Source organism: Oryctolagus cuniculus, chromosome 1 (genome assembly GCF_964237555.1).
Source record: "Oryctolagus cuniculus chromosome 1, mOryCun1.1, whole genome shotgun sequence".
In the NCBI taxonomy this organism is placed as follows: Eukaryota; Metazoa; Chordata; class Mammalia; order Lagomorpha; family Leporidae; genus Oryctolagus; species Oryctolagus cuniculus.
The window spans coordinates 145,436,184-145,449,846 of record NC_091432.1 but is presented as its reverse complement, the minus strand read 5'-3'; the positions used below and the strand labels follow the sequence as shown (position 1 = coordinate 145,449,846).

The 13,663-nt window shown below is 57.9% G+C and overlaps 1 protein-coding gene across 4 annotated transcripts in view; it reads left to right on the top strand.

Moving 5' to 3' along the window:
* Nucleotides 1-13,663, top strand: part of PHF2 (PHD finger protein 2) — an 89,144-nt gene that overhangs the window by 56,074 nt on the left and 19,407 nt on the right. For all 4 annotated transcript variants that reach the window (XM_070049984.1, XM_070049983.1, XM_051846983.2 and 1 more), the window contains exons 4-9: nt 5,598-5,758; nt 7,814-7,955; nt 10,930-11,116; nt 11,928-12,090; nt 12,936-13,023; nt 13,479-13,585. In XM_070049984.1, coding sequence (XP_069906085.1) covers nt 5,598-5,758; nt 7,814-7,955; nt 10,930-11,116; nt 11,928-12,090; nt 12,936-13,023; nt 13,479-13,585 — 848 coding nt within the window. The remainder of the gene's footprint in view (nt 1-5,597; nt 5,759-7,813; nt 7,956-10,929; nt 11,117-11,927; nt 12,091-12,935; nt 13,024-13,478; nt 13,586-13,663) is intronic.

Sequence of the window (13,663 nt, the reverse complement as noted above, 5' to 3'; positions counted from 1 at the left end):
AGTGCACGTTCCTGTGTGCACGTGTGTGCTCGTGTTGCAGGCCCGGAGTGGCTGGTGCTGGGCGCCTCTGGCAGCCTGTTCCAAGGCAGCTGCACCGCTGTGCACCCCACCCACAGCGCGCCGGGGTTTGTTTCTTCACCCCTGCACCAGTGCTGGCTACTGCCTGGCCTTTCGATCGTGACCATCGCAGTGGATGGGAAGTGGACTTACTGTCTTTTTTTTTTTTTAATAAAGATTTATTTATTTATTGAAAAGTCAGAGCTATATATATATATATATATATATATAGAGAGAGAGAGAGAGAGAGAGAGAGAGAGAGAGGGGTCTTCCATCCGCTGGTTCATCCCTAGTTGGCAGCAACAGCTAGAGCTGCGCCAATCTGAAGCCAGGAGCCAGGAGCTTCCGGGTCTCCCACATGGGTGCAGGGGCCCAAGAACTTGAGCCATCTTCCATGGCTTTCCCAGGCTGCTAGCAGGGAGCTGGGAGCCGGCGGGGAGGCAGCCTGTGTTCTTGGCCGCCGTGTTCTGGAGTGGAGACTCCATCCTCCGAGTGTGAGGTGGAGAGGGAGTGGTCTTGGTCCATGCATCCTAGATGCATGCCTTTCTCACTGAGTTTTGTAGATTTTCTTGCATCAGCATGCCTTCATCTGCTGTGTAGTCTTGGGACCATTCCCAGCGGCTTTGAACAGCTGTTTTATGCATAATTTTCCCCACTTCCTCGTCTTGTTGCAAGTTTTTCTCTCCTCTGGCTTCTTTCAAGATACGCTGTCGTTGGTTTTTCCGCTTTTTGAACGTGGTGTACCTAGGTGTGGGGTTTCCTGTATTTCTCCTGTTTGGTGTTGTCTGAACTTCTGCAAGTGTGGATTCATGTCTGTCATTAATTTTGAAAAACTCATTTGCTATTACGTCAACTATTTCTTCTCCTTTCTCCTTTCCTTCTGATACTCCTACTGGGCACCTGTCACACCCTCTGTACATCCATGTTTCTTCCGTGTTCTTCACTCAAGCTCTCTCTCTCATAGTTTTTGCATTCCAGGTTGGGGATTTCCTATATCCTCAGTCTCACTGATTCTTTCCTTGGCATGTGTCCTGTCCACTGGTGAGCCCTTTGAGGCTATTCTAATTTTCCATTATAGTTTCCATTTAAAAAATAATTGTAGCATCTCCTTTGGGTTCTTTGTTAGAGTTTCCATCTCTTTGTTTATAGTACCCATCTGTTCTTACATGTTGTTCACTTTTCCCATGAGTGCTCCTAACATTTTAAGATTTTATTTTTATTTATTTAAAAGGCAGAGTGACAGAGAGAGAGAAGAAGAGAGATCTTCCATAAAGTAGTACACTTCCCAAATGGCCTCTGTGGTTGGGCCTGGCCCAGACCAAGGCAGGAGCCAGGAACTCCATCTGGGTCTCCCACATGGGTGGCAATTGCCCAGGTACTTGAACCATGCTCTGCTGCTTTTCCAGGTGCTTTAGCGGGAAGCTGGATTGGAAGTGGAGCAGCCAGGACTTGAACTGGCACTCTGATATGGGATGCTGGCATTGCAAGGGGCAGCTTAACCTGCTGCAACATGATGCCAGCCCCTGCTCCTAACATATTAATCTTAATTATTTTAAATTTCCTAAGATCTGTCCATATCTGAATCTGGTTCTGCTGCCTTCTCTTTCTCTCTCTCGGAAGATTGATTTATTTATTTGAAAGGTAGTTACAGAGAGAGGAGAGATAAGACTGCTGGTTCGCTCCTCAAGTGACCATAACAGCTAGGGCTGTACCAGGTGGAAGCCAAGAACCAGGAGCTTCTTTTAGGTCTCCCACGTAGGTGCAGGGTCTCAAGCACTTGGACCATCTTCCGCTGCTTTCCTAGGCACGTTAGCAGGGAGCTGAAACAGAAGTGGAGCAGCCATGACACTAACCCACAACCATATGGGATGCTGGCACTGCAGGCCATGGCTTAACCCACTGTGCCACAGCACCGGTGCCCATTTTGTCTCTTTAGGCTGTGGTTTTCCTTGCCTTGTATTTTTTGTTAAGAGCTGGAGGTGATGGTGCCAGGTGCCAGGGCCTGAGGTAAGCAGGTGTGAGGTTTTGTGTTAATCTGGCTGGGAGCTGGGCTGAGTTAAAATTGCTCCCGCTGTAGGTACGAAAGACCGCTTCCTCATAGTTTCCTTGTGTATTTTTCTCGCCTGCTCCCTGAGCATCCAATAGCATCTGTCTCGCTGCTGGCAGTTCTAACCGTGGCGGGGAGGCTGTGGGTGAGCATGTGCTGTCGACCCAGGACTGTGGTCTAATCATCTCTCCTCTTCACCTAAGACAGGACAGGGTGGGGTGCTCCTGCCGGGTGACAGCCTGGTCAAGTGGCTTCCCCGGGAAGGCAGACTTATGTTGGTGGAGAGTGTTCCCCTCCCGTGCCTGAATCAGGCGGAGGCCTTGCCCATGGGAAGCGGATGGTGGTTGTGGAGGGAGAAGCCAGGCGGTCCCAGAGAGAAGTGACCGTTGGTGTGCCTGCCCGTTGCTGCCCCTGCAGCCGCTGTCTGGGGGCAGGCGGCCTCACCATGATTTTCTCCCGGATTTGGGGGCGGTTGTTTGCCCTCTGACCCCAGTTCTCTGATGAGATTAAGGGCACGGTTGGTGTTTCCTTCGTTTGGCTTGTCTCCTGTTGTGAAGGTGGGGCGGGGCCTCCGAGCTCCGCTCCCAGTGGAGATGAAAGCAGAGGGCAGGTGCCCTGCATTAGGTTGCTGTCTTTCTGTCCACTCGTGAGGGCTGTGGGTGCCCAGCTCTCCCCGTCCTGTGTCCGGGAGACGTTGCTCTGAATGGTCTCAGTGCTTCCAGTGAAAAGTGACCAGAGATGGAAGGGTTTATTTCTGGACATCATTCTGTTTTCTTTTGTAAAATTTTATTTATTTGAGAGACAGAGCTCCCATCTGCTAGTTCCTTCTCCAGATGCCCACAGCAGCCAGGACTGGGCTGGGACCAGAGCTGTGAGAGCCAGGAACTCAGTCTGGGTCAGCCATGTGGGAGACGGAGACACAGTCACTGGAGCCGTCACCACCATTGCCTCCAGGATCCACATTAGCCGGAAGCTGGATTCGGGGGCCAGAGAGGCTGTCAAGCCTGGGAACCCCAGTGTGGGGCAGGAGCATCTTCACCACCAGGCTAACACCTCCGCTTTGTACACCTGTCCTATCCTATCCTGTCCTGTCCTGTCCTATCCTCCTCTACTCTCTATATTCCTCTCAATGTCTCTTCTCACACCAGGGCTACCCGGTCTTGATTGTTGTAGTTTTGAAGTGAATTTTGAAATTGCGAAGCATCTTCCAACTTAGTTCTTTTTAAAGACTGTTTTGGTCACGGTGAGTACCTCGTTTCCATTCAGCATTCCAGGTTTGCTCTGTCAGTTTCTGGAAGAAGTCACTTGGGATTGTGATACAGTGTTTGCGCGGAGTCTGTAAGTCAGCTTTCCTCGGGTTTTGAATCCTTCCTTCCTTCCGTTTGAGTTCCGATGTGCTGAACTCGGTCCGACAGTGTTTTCTTTTCATCCCTATTCCAGAGTGCGTCTCCCTCTCCAAGATGTATCTGACGTTCTAGAGTGCAAGTTCTTTTCCTTTAACTCTTTGGAGATGCTATTTTGTTGTCTTTTGACATCTTGTGCTGCTAATGACATGTCTGTTGGCAGTCTCAGGGCTGTGTTTTTGTTTTGTCTCTGGTAAGTAATCTTTTTTTTTCTCTGCCAACATTTACGACTTTCCTCTTGTCTTTGAAGTCGTACATCTGCATTTGTTTTCGTTTATCCTGCTCAGAGCTCAGCAAGCTCCATTAATTTGAGGAGTCATATCTTAGTATTCTGAAAAATATTCCATTTTTTTTCTCTTAAGATATATTTTATTTAGTTGAAAGGCAGAGTGACAGAGAGGGAGAGGTGGAGATCTCCTCTTTTCCCAAATGGCTACAACAGGTGGAAGGGCTGGGCCAGGCTGAAGCCAGGAGCCCAGAACTCCATCTGGGTCTTCCACATGGGTAGCAGGGGCCCAAGGACTCAGGCCATTCTCTGCTGCTTTCCCAAGTGCGTTAGCCGGGAGCTGGATCCAAAGCGGAGCAGCTGGGACTCCGAACCAGAGCTCCTGTGGAATGCTGGTGTCGCAGGCAGCCGCTTACCCTGCTTGGCCCCAGCACCAGCCTCTACTTGATCTTTCACTAGCATTTCTCGCACAGTCTTTGTGTCATTTTGCACATCTTTCCCAAATTCACTACTTTTCAGCCACTACCATTTAATACATTCATTGAGTTTAAAATTTTTTTTATTAAAAAAAAATGTTTAATAGTTGTTAACAGATTCAGTTTGGTTCGTAGATATAATTCTAAGAATATGATACTCCTTTCCTCCCTCTCTTCCACCCTCTCTACCTCCACCCTCCTTCCCTTCCTTTCTTTCCTTCTGCCGTTTTGAGTTTTCGCATTTTAATCATCACATTTTCTGGGATTTCTGTAAAGTTGGTTTTGTATTGCCCAGTCTGTTCCCATATTTCCCTGTTTGCTTTTTTCCCCCCATCTTTTTGTTACCATTTTGAACGCGCTTGCTCGTGTCCATCTGAAAATCTGCTTTTCCGTGGTTCCGTGGTTCGGTCATCCTCGGTTCCTGGGACCCGCCCCGGCCCCACACCCGCTCCTGGCTTGCACAGCCTCCCTTTGGGAGGGGAGCGTTTTCAGTAGCCCCCATGCCCCCTGCCACGCCCCCGGCCCCTGTGTCCCTGCAGGAGGGTTCTGTGGTTGCCCTTTGCTGGGGCCAGGTCCCCACTCTGGGACTTGGCATGATCGGGAGCCTCACCAGCAACACCGGAGCCTGGGATCCGGTCTCCTAGCCGAGGCGTCTGCCTGTTGGGGGTCTCCTCGCCTCCCAGGCCCTGCGGGGTCTCTGTCTTTCACTGGCCCTCAGCAGTGTGCTCAGCTGTGGGTGGGGCCCTGTGCGCTCCTCCCAGGGGAGCCTGCCCCATGGTCACCAGTTCCTGTGGGACTGGTGGCTCCGGGGCCCAGGGCAGGCAGTGCCCAACCCAGTGCAGGGGAGAGGGGGCTGCTCACTGTGGGTGGCCAGGCAGCCTCTGGAGGAGGGGTGGGGACGAGAGGGCCTCCAGCATGTGGCTTCGAGTAGACTATGCTCTCCTCGGGCTCCCATGTCCGCTGGAAGATGCCAGGACATGTCCGTGCCTGTGATGGTCACTCATACCCTCCACCTGTGGGCCCCTTCTCTTCTGCCTCTGGCCCTGCAGTGGTGGCGGTGTCCAGTAGGGGGCAGGCCAGGCCCAGACACTCACCGGTCACCTCCTCTGGGGCAGTCCTATGGGGACAGGGTGGCTGGGTGGGGCGTTCCTGGAATAAAAGGGAACCTGGCCCCCTCTTGGGCCCCTTTCAGTCTTGGTAGCCCCTGCCCATGGGAACCAGGGCTGAGTGGAGCTTGGCCAGCCCTCTTGCGTGGGCAGGGGTGCGTGAGGGGCCTGCCTGCTCAGCCTATCCAGGTGGTGGGGTCAGGAGGGGTGCAGACAAGTGCAGCTCAATCTCCCCCGTGCCCTGAGGCCCCTGCCGACCTCTGATGCGTGCCTCCCCTGCAGTGCGGAAGACGTGGTGGCCCGCGTGCCGGGCGGCCAGCTCACGCTGGGCTACCTGGAGGAGCACGGCTTCACTGAGCCCATCCTGGTCCCCAAGAAAGACGGGCTGGGCCTGGCTGTCCCAGCCCCCACCTTCTACGTCAGTGACGTCGAGAACTACGTGGGTGAGTGTTGTGTGGTCCCTTCCGTGGTGTTGCATGGGGCCCGAGCTGGAGGGTGTTGGGGACACTCCTGTGCCCTCTGTCCCCAGGGCCCTGGCCGTACCCCGGGGCTCTTGGATCAGGCATGTGGCCCCCTTGGTCCTGCCAGCCATGAGTTCCACCACTGCTGGGTGCCACGTGACACTGCCGTGCCTAGGATCCCAGAGCTACGAGGCCCTGTCCTGTCCTCACTGCCACACTGGGGCTGTGCTGTCCCCAGCTGCACCACCACCTGCCCGCCCCCCCCCCACGCCAAGGCTGCCTCCTGGCTTCTTCTGGCCCCTGCTGAGCCCGTCAGCAGCTGCCATTGCGTGTCCTCTTGCAGCCCCCAGGACTGACACACAGGGCCTGTGTGCTTGGGGGAAGGTGACCATGTCGGATGCCGTGGGGGGAGGGCACACCCTGCATTCCCCCTGGGACTGACCCCTGCAGGCCCGGGCTCTGCAGCCCCAGTGGTTGTAGGGCTCGGGTGCTCGGGGCAGTGCCTGGGTTGTGGTAGGTGGAGCAGGAAAAACCCCGAAGAGGCAAATGCTCAGGACCCAGAGGGGACACAGGGCGGGGTCCTGTGGGCAGGTGGCTCCTCACCCTGAGTTTGGCTCCCTTCATCCACAGCTCCCCGTGTGGGGTGCTGAAGGACCCGATGGGACCATCCCCACAAGCTGTCAGCACTTCACGTGGGAAGCAGGGGGATGGGGGCCACCTTGGAGCCGCCCGGGGGCAGGGCCAGGAAGGGCTCATCCTGGGCCGAGTGTTGATGGGGCTCTTCTCGGGGAGGGCGGGTGGCATGGCTGGAGCTGCCCAGCTGTGTGCAGACGGCGTGCCTGCTGGTCTGTTCTGTGGCTCTGGGATGCAGCAGAGGGCTCCACGGGACTGTTGTGTGGTGCGTTCCTGCTCACCAGGCCAGCACGAGGCCAGCGCCAGGGATGACCGCTGCTGGCTGCTCAGCGCCAGGCGGTTCTCCAAGCTCCTCCCACACTGGAGCCAATTTCACCGCTTCCACAGCGGTGGGAGGTAGGGACCCGTTCTCCCTGGAGGCCGTGGGCTCCCTGTCATCCCCAGGCCCTGCCCCTCGGCTGCTGTCCTTGTAGAGTGGGGGAGGAGATGGCTCTTGGTTTTTATTGCTTTTGTGTTTTTCTCTCACCTCTTAAACATTTGTTTTGAATATGGAGCTTTTCAAACACACAGAAAATGAGGGGAATGAATGGTGAGCCCCTGTCCCATCACTGGCTGTAGACACCCCCAGCTTGTGGCTGGTTTTCTGCCAACCTCACTCTTCTGTTCCCTCTGAGGTATTTTAGAGTGGATCTCATTGCTTCCATCTTTGCACCCACGAGAACCCCAGGACACACAGCACAGTTCCATTGCTGTGGTCCACAGCCTGAGCGGCAGTTCTGGGATGGTGTCTGAGACCCGGGTTCCTCCTCCCCCGTTAACTACAAAGCGCTTTTTACATTCCGCTCTCTGGGTCCGACTGCAGGCCAGACCCACATGCTGCATCTGGCCCCTGGGTCTGCTGGGCGCGGGGTTGGGGGTGCTGAATAATTCCCCACATCCAGGGGGGAGGGAGCATCTGTGTGTGAGGACAGGGACAGCCGCAGCACCTGCCGCCACCTCTCGTGACCCGGCCCCATCTGCACACGGGAATCCCAGTGGCCTCTTGCCTTGCTGAGCCCGCCCGCCCCTCAGCTGATCACGAATCCACTTGCATATTCCAAGTGTAGACACATTGGGCGTGTTTTATATTTACTGTCTGCCTGAAGTCCAAGCTGACCAAGCATCTGGATCTATATTTGCTGACCTGGCCACCTGTGCAGGTGGCAGATGGCCACCCTCAGCTCTGTCCAGCTGGGAGAGTTGGGAAGGGGACAGACGTTAGCACCCACGGTCTCAGGTCCAACAGCCGGCAGCCAGTGCCTCATGTGAGGGCAGCGGAGGGTGTGCATCTGCTCCACGGGTCCCGGCCTCGATGGGCCACCTTGCTGGGCACTCAGCCCCACCCCCATGCCCCCACCTCCCCAGGGCCGGAGCGGAGTGTGGACGTGACGGACGTCACCAAGCAGAAGGATTGCAAGATGAAGCTGAAGGAGTTCGTGGACTACTACTATAGCACCAGCCGCAAGCGTGTGCTCAATGTCACCAACCTCGAGTTCTCCGACACCAGGTGCGGGCGCTGTGGGCCAGGGATCGGGGGCAGCCGTCCCTGGGAGCAGGCGGAGAAGCTCCGGTCACGGTCTTGGGAGTGACATACCGGGCCTGGCACCCCGCCGTCTGTTGCTTCTCTCCTCTGACAGAGTATGAGAGTGATGCAGAGGTGGGGAGCCCCCCGCCCGTGCCCTCCCCCTCCGCGGGGAGAGCCATTCCTTCCAGCAGGCATACACTCAGGGCGCACATGCTCACACCCACACCACACGCCCCTGCTGTGCCCATGGCATCCTCACACGTGTGTGCAGCCCCTCTCATGGGCTCCCAGCGGCCGCTGCCCTGCACCTGCCCCCCGCCCCAGGCCCGGCTCCTCTGGCCCCCTTGCTTAGGCAATGAGGTCCCCGCACAGATGTGCCCTGGCAATCTCGCCCCACGAGGCCCAGGTGCTGCCATCAGCACCTAGTCGCCAGGGTCGGGGCAGCCTTGGTCAGGTGGGTGGGATCCCAGCTGCTTCTGGTGACAGTGCTGCCAGCTCTGCCCTTGTCCCCAGGATTCTGTACCCTCCTCCTGGGGCCTTCAGCTTCGCCACGGTCAGGCCCCTTCCCCTGCGGTCTGCTTCAGATCTCTAGATGGAAGGTGTGTGTTGGAGATTGAGACATTTTGTGTCTTCCAGAAAGCACATGTGAGGCTGGGAAAAATACAGGGAGGGTCAAAAACCACACTGAGAGAATGCAGAAGTACACCAGAAGCCATGGAAACTCTATCTGGACATGGGGTTTTGCTTGAGCTTCCTGATAGCAGAGGCAAAAAGGGAGATGGGCTGGTACCAGAGGAAGCAGCCTCCTGTGTGTTCCTCTTAAGAAAAGTCTCCTCCAGGGCACCAAAGAACCCTGGGAGGTTGTGTCGCCGCCTGCTTCATTTATGCCCCGGCCGGAAGGGTCCTCACAGAGGGGCGGAGCAAGGGGCAGATGGTGCTTGGCCCTGGAGTTCCCTCGTGAGCCCCGCAGGATCTTGCCTTTGCTTCCCTTGACCCCAGCCCAGTCCAGGTGCCACGGCAGGTGGTGAGCCGCTTCCACACTGGGTCACTCGTGCAGGTGTGGGCTGGGGCTGGTGGGCCAGCCCTGGCACCTGTTCCGCTCTGTTCGCTAGCTACTGAGTGTGGTCTCCACCTCCTCAGCGAGTCGTCCCCAAGATGTCACCTAGACTGCCACGTTCAGCCAAGGTGCTGCCCGGGGCAGCTCTCAGTGACCCCCAGACCACAGCGTGCCTGCCGTGCAGGTACCCGTCACACGGGACGCCAACTTGGGAGGGTCTGGCTCTGCACCTCACTTTGCCAAGCCGAGGAATGCAGGCAGTCGGGGGCCGTGTCGGCAGATGGGACGGCCAGTCCCTGTGGTGTGCGGGGTGTGAACGCCTGATCAGACCTGAGTCTCAGGCCCGGGCTGCGGGAGCAGGGGCCATGTTCTGTGCACAGGGCTGCTGTCCTTTGGCCAAGGACCCTCTCCCTTGCACAGTGGCCCACCCAGGACTAGACCCCTGGGGAGGGGACGGAGACATCAGCATGGACAATGCTAGGGAATTTTTTTTAAGGTTTATTTATTTGAAAGAGTTAGAGAGGTAGAGAGAGAAAAGTCCCCAAATGGCCATTTGAGCTGATCAGAAGCCAGGAGCCAGGAGCTACTTTGAGGTCTCCCACATGGGTGCAGGAGCCCAAGGACTTGGACCACCCTCTGCTGCTTTCCTAGGCCATAGCAGAGAGCTGGATCAGAAGAGGAGCAGCCGGGACTTGAACTGGCACCCATTATGGGATGCTGGCGCTGCAGGCAGGGCTTTAACTCACTGTGCCACAGTGCTGGCCCCCACGCTAGGGATTTAAAGGGCAGGTTTGTGACTGAGCTGGGGCATTCGGGGCCCTAGGTCAGGTTATGGTTTGTGATGGTTGTGACTCAGGCTGTTTGAGAAAGGGGAGCGCCCCTTCAGTGACTGTGAGAGACAGGATGGAAATCCAGCCTTTAGCATTCCCAGGGCCTGGGGGGTACACGGAGGCCAGGGACTTGGGGGCCAGCGCCTTGACTGGGCCCAGGGCGTTATCCAAACAGGTTTTCCAGGGGCAGTTTTAATTGGTCAGTTTCAAGCAACAGGCACGAATCCCCAGGGGGTCCTTCTGCACCCACCTGGCCGGGGGCCTGTCCAGCAGGTGCATGAAGCCGTCCCCATAGGAAGCTGGTACCCAGGAGGGGACGTCGAGGCGGAGATCCAGAGGGGGCACAGTGGGGCCTGGGGGGAAACCCTACTCTGTATGAGAAAGATTTGGACAGAAAACTCATGCAGCCGTGACGTAAAACTTGAGAGTTCCCTGCAGACTTCGGGTGGGCACGGGCTCCAGAGACGAAGCGTGCCAGCGGGCTTCCAGATGGGGCGATGGAGAGTCTCGTGGCGGCTGCTGTGTCCCCCCTCGGGCGCCGCCGAGCTTGACGATTGTGAGGCATCCTTGTGTGTCTTACCCAGACAGAGACATTTCACAGCTTCAAAGGCTGTGCTCGCCTTTTCCAGTCTTGCCCTGAGTTAGCCAGGTCGGACAGGGAGTCAGCGTTGCACACACGTGCTTGTCTGCCCAAGAGCCGTGGTGTCTACACGGCTGACACCAAGAGGTGCTTGGGGCTGTGTGGAAAAGTGACTTTGACTCCCGGGGCCTTGCCAGCCACACAGTTGTTTGTCAGCCTGAAACGCTGGCCTCCCCGTCCCAGCAGAGGGAGTGCCCCCCCCCCCTTCCCGGGGTAGTTGGTTCTCTGCTCTCTCCGTGTCTGCCTAGGATAGCTTGCAGCCCCATCCCACCCTCAGTTGGCTCATCTGCAAAATGGGGTTTGCCGCGTGGCCCACAGGTGGGGAGGAGGGTGTGGGGCGTGGCCTGCAGAGCGCCCCCCCCCACCAGGGGACACGGAAATGGGGCTGCCGGCTCCCTTGCCGCTGACCCCTCTTCCCTCCCGCCCCAGAATGTCCAGCTTCGTGGAGCCACCTGACATCGTGAAGAAGCTGTCCTGGGTAGAAAACTATTGGCCTGATGACGCGCTGCTGGCCAAGCCCAAAGTGACCAAGTACTGTCTGATCTGCGTGAAAGACGGCTACACCGACTTCCACATCGACTCGGGCGGCGCTTCCGCCTGGCACCACGTGCTCAAAGTGAGCTCCGCCCCCGAGCCTGCCCCCTCCGAGCTCGCCTCCTTCTGTGCCGCCAGCTCCCCCCACTACTCCCCCCCACCCCGCCGCCGCTGCCTCACAGCCCCACAGGAGGGGCACTGGGATGCCCATCTCTGGAGAGGAGGCTGTGGAGACGGGACGTGGGGGCAGCCCAGACCCTGGAGCACCCTGAGAAGGGAGAGGGCTGTTGGGGAGACAGCCCTGGAAAGGGCCCAGCAAGGTGCCTTGCCCAGGAACCAGGGGCCAAAGTGCTAGCAGTCTCACTCCCGGGGTGTGTGTAGGGCAAAGGTAGGGAGACTGGAAGACAAGTGAGCCGTAAGGAACCACAAAGTAAACCCTAAGCCCGAGGCTCAAGGGGCCAAGGCCTAGGATGGCTTTTCCAGATCAGCTAGAGCGTGGACTGAGGGTGGCAGGCTCAGGTGTGGCTCTGTGTCGTCTGAGCTCATTTTCAGCCCAGTGTGTGAGCAGGAGGCCCCAGGGCCCAGCACCTGCCGTGAGCAGAGCTTCCTGGAGCTGACCAGCTAGCCAGCCATACAAGACCTTGGCCCCGGCATGCATGCACACACTTGTGGTACTGAGCAGTCAAGGGAGGCGGGGTTGCAGGGCGTTGCTGCTCACCTGCCCAGGGCTCGTGTGAGTGCACACTTGGGGATTACAAAGCGCCATGTGCCATGGTGTCACGGGCAGGAGTGGTAGGCCCAGGCGGGACGCTTTCCAATCCAGGACCCAGCCCCAGCCATCGGGACGCGGTGGGCCCTGTGCGCGCGGCTCTGCCAATGAGCTCTCTCGGCAGGGGGAGAAGATCTTCTATCTCATCCGGCCAGCTTCTGCCAATATCTCCTTGTATGAGCGCTGGCGGTCAGCGTCGAACCACAGCGAGATGTTCTTTGCCGACCAGGTGGACAAGTGCTACAGGTGCACCGTCAAGCAGGGCCAGACCCTCTTCATCCCCTCGGGTGAGTGTCCTGGTGCCCCTGGCCTGCTTACCCTTCCCTGGGCCTGACACTCATCCCAGCCGCATCCCTCCTCTGAGGGATTGGCCGTGGGCCTGGCAGCAGGAGCGAGCTCTGTGTGGCCATGGCTTCAGAGACAGCGAGGTTGCCCGAGGGTCCTGGGCGTGCATGTCCACGGATCTAGAACCCTGTGTTGAGGGACGGTTAGACTGCGCAGGAGAGAACCTGCCTGAGCGTTAAGTGAGAGCAGATCCCATCACTCTGTTGTCCCCGACACTGCCTGCCTTCGAAAATAATACACTTAAAATGCCACGGGCATGCCTCAGCCATGAGCCGTCACCCACCCTGCCCCAGGTCGCAGGTAGCCGTGGGTGTTGAGGTCTCCCTGCTGTTGTGTGTAGGTTTTTCCCCCATTTCAGTCAGGGCTGCAGCAAGGCCCCGGCATTTCAGTTGGTCTAGAACCCTCTGGATCCTGGAGCAGGGCTGGACTTCACCCTGTCCCCTCCCGGAGGAGCTGTGGATTTCCTGCAGTCTGGCCCCAGCCAGTCTCCCTTGTCCCTGGGTGCCAAGGACAGGATGGCCGCCGGGCTCGCTCTCTGGGTCTGAGCGCAGTCCTCAGGTGTCCTGAGCTTGCCCCCAGAGCTCCTGGGCCTCCGTCTCCCCATCTCTGTGCTGCAGAGTTGGACTGAACAGGCCAGGCTACCTCAGACGGAGTCTGTCCCTGTGGAGGCTGGGCCACAAAGCTGCTTCTGGGAATGCCCTGGGGGCAGGTGGGGGTGCTGAGGTTCAGGCCGGCTGCCCTCAGGAGCAGGCTGGAGACCAGCTGTGCCCCTGTCTGTCTCTCCCAGGCTGGATTTATGCCACGCTCACCCCGGTGGACTGCCTGGCCTTCGCGGGTCATTTTCTCCACAGCCTGAGCGTGGAGATGCAGATGAGGTAGTGCATGTACCCCGGCGACCTCAGGCTCCACGGGGAGGGTCCCCTGAGGCCCAGTTGCTGTGACGGGCACTGGGGCTGGCCCTGGGTGGGACCGCCAGCCTCGCTGGGTTTCCTGGTGCTCTGCGAGGAAGGAGCATGTGGCTACTGGTCTCCCAAGACTCCTGAGGGGCCTGGTGTGTGGTGACCCTGCTGGCCGGGTGGGCTTGGGGTCCCTGAGGCCACCATTGCCTTTCCTGGGTTCTAACCAAGTCCCCTAGCCGTAGCCCATGGCACCATCCAGGGTGCCTGTCCCCACGTGCTTGCTACCCTGGTCCACCTCACCATGCCCAGTGGGGAGGCGTGCTCTGGCGTGGCTGGGGCGTGGCTTCTGTGTGCCTGTGGTCCAGATTCACGCTGTGGCACGGCGTGCCTGGTGCACAGTGCACTGAGCAGTTCTTTGCTGTGGCCCACAGAGCATATGAAGTGGAAAGGAGGTTGAAACTGGGCAGCCTGACTCAGTTTCCCAACTTTGAGACTGCCTGCTGGTACATGGGGAAGCATCTGCTGGAGGCATTCAAAGGTACTGGTCACTGCAGGTCGGTGGGCGCTGCCTGGGGGCTGGCTGCTCTGTCCTCTTGGGAGGGCTGCCTGAGTTTTA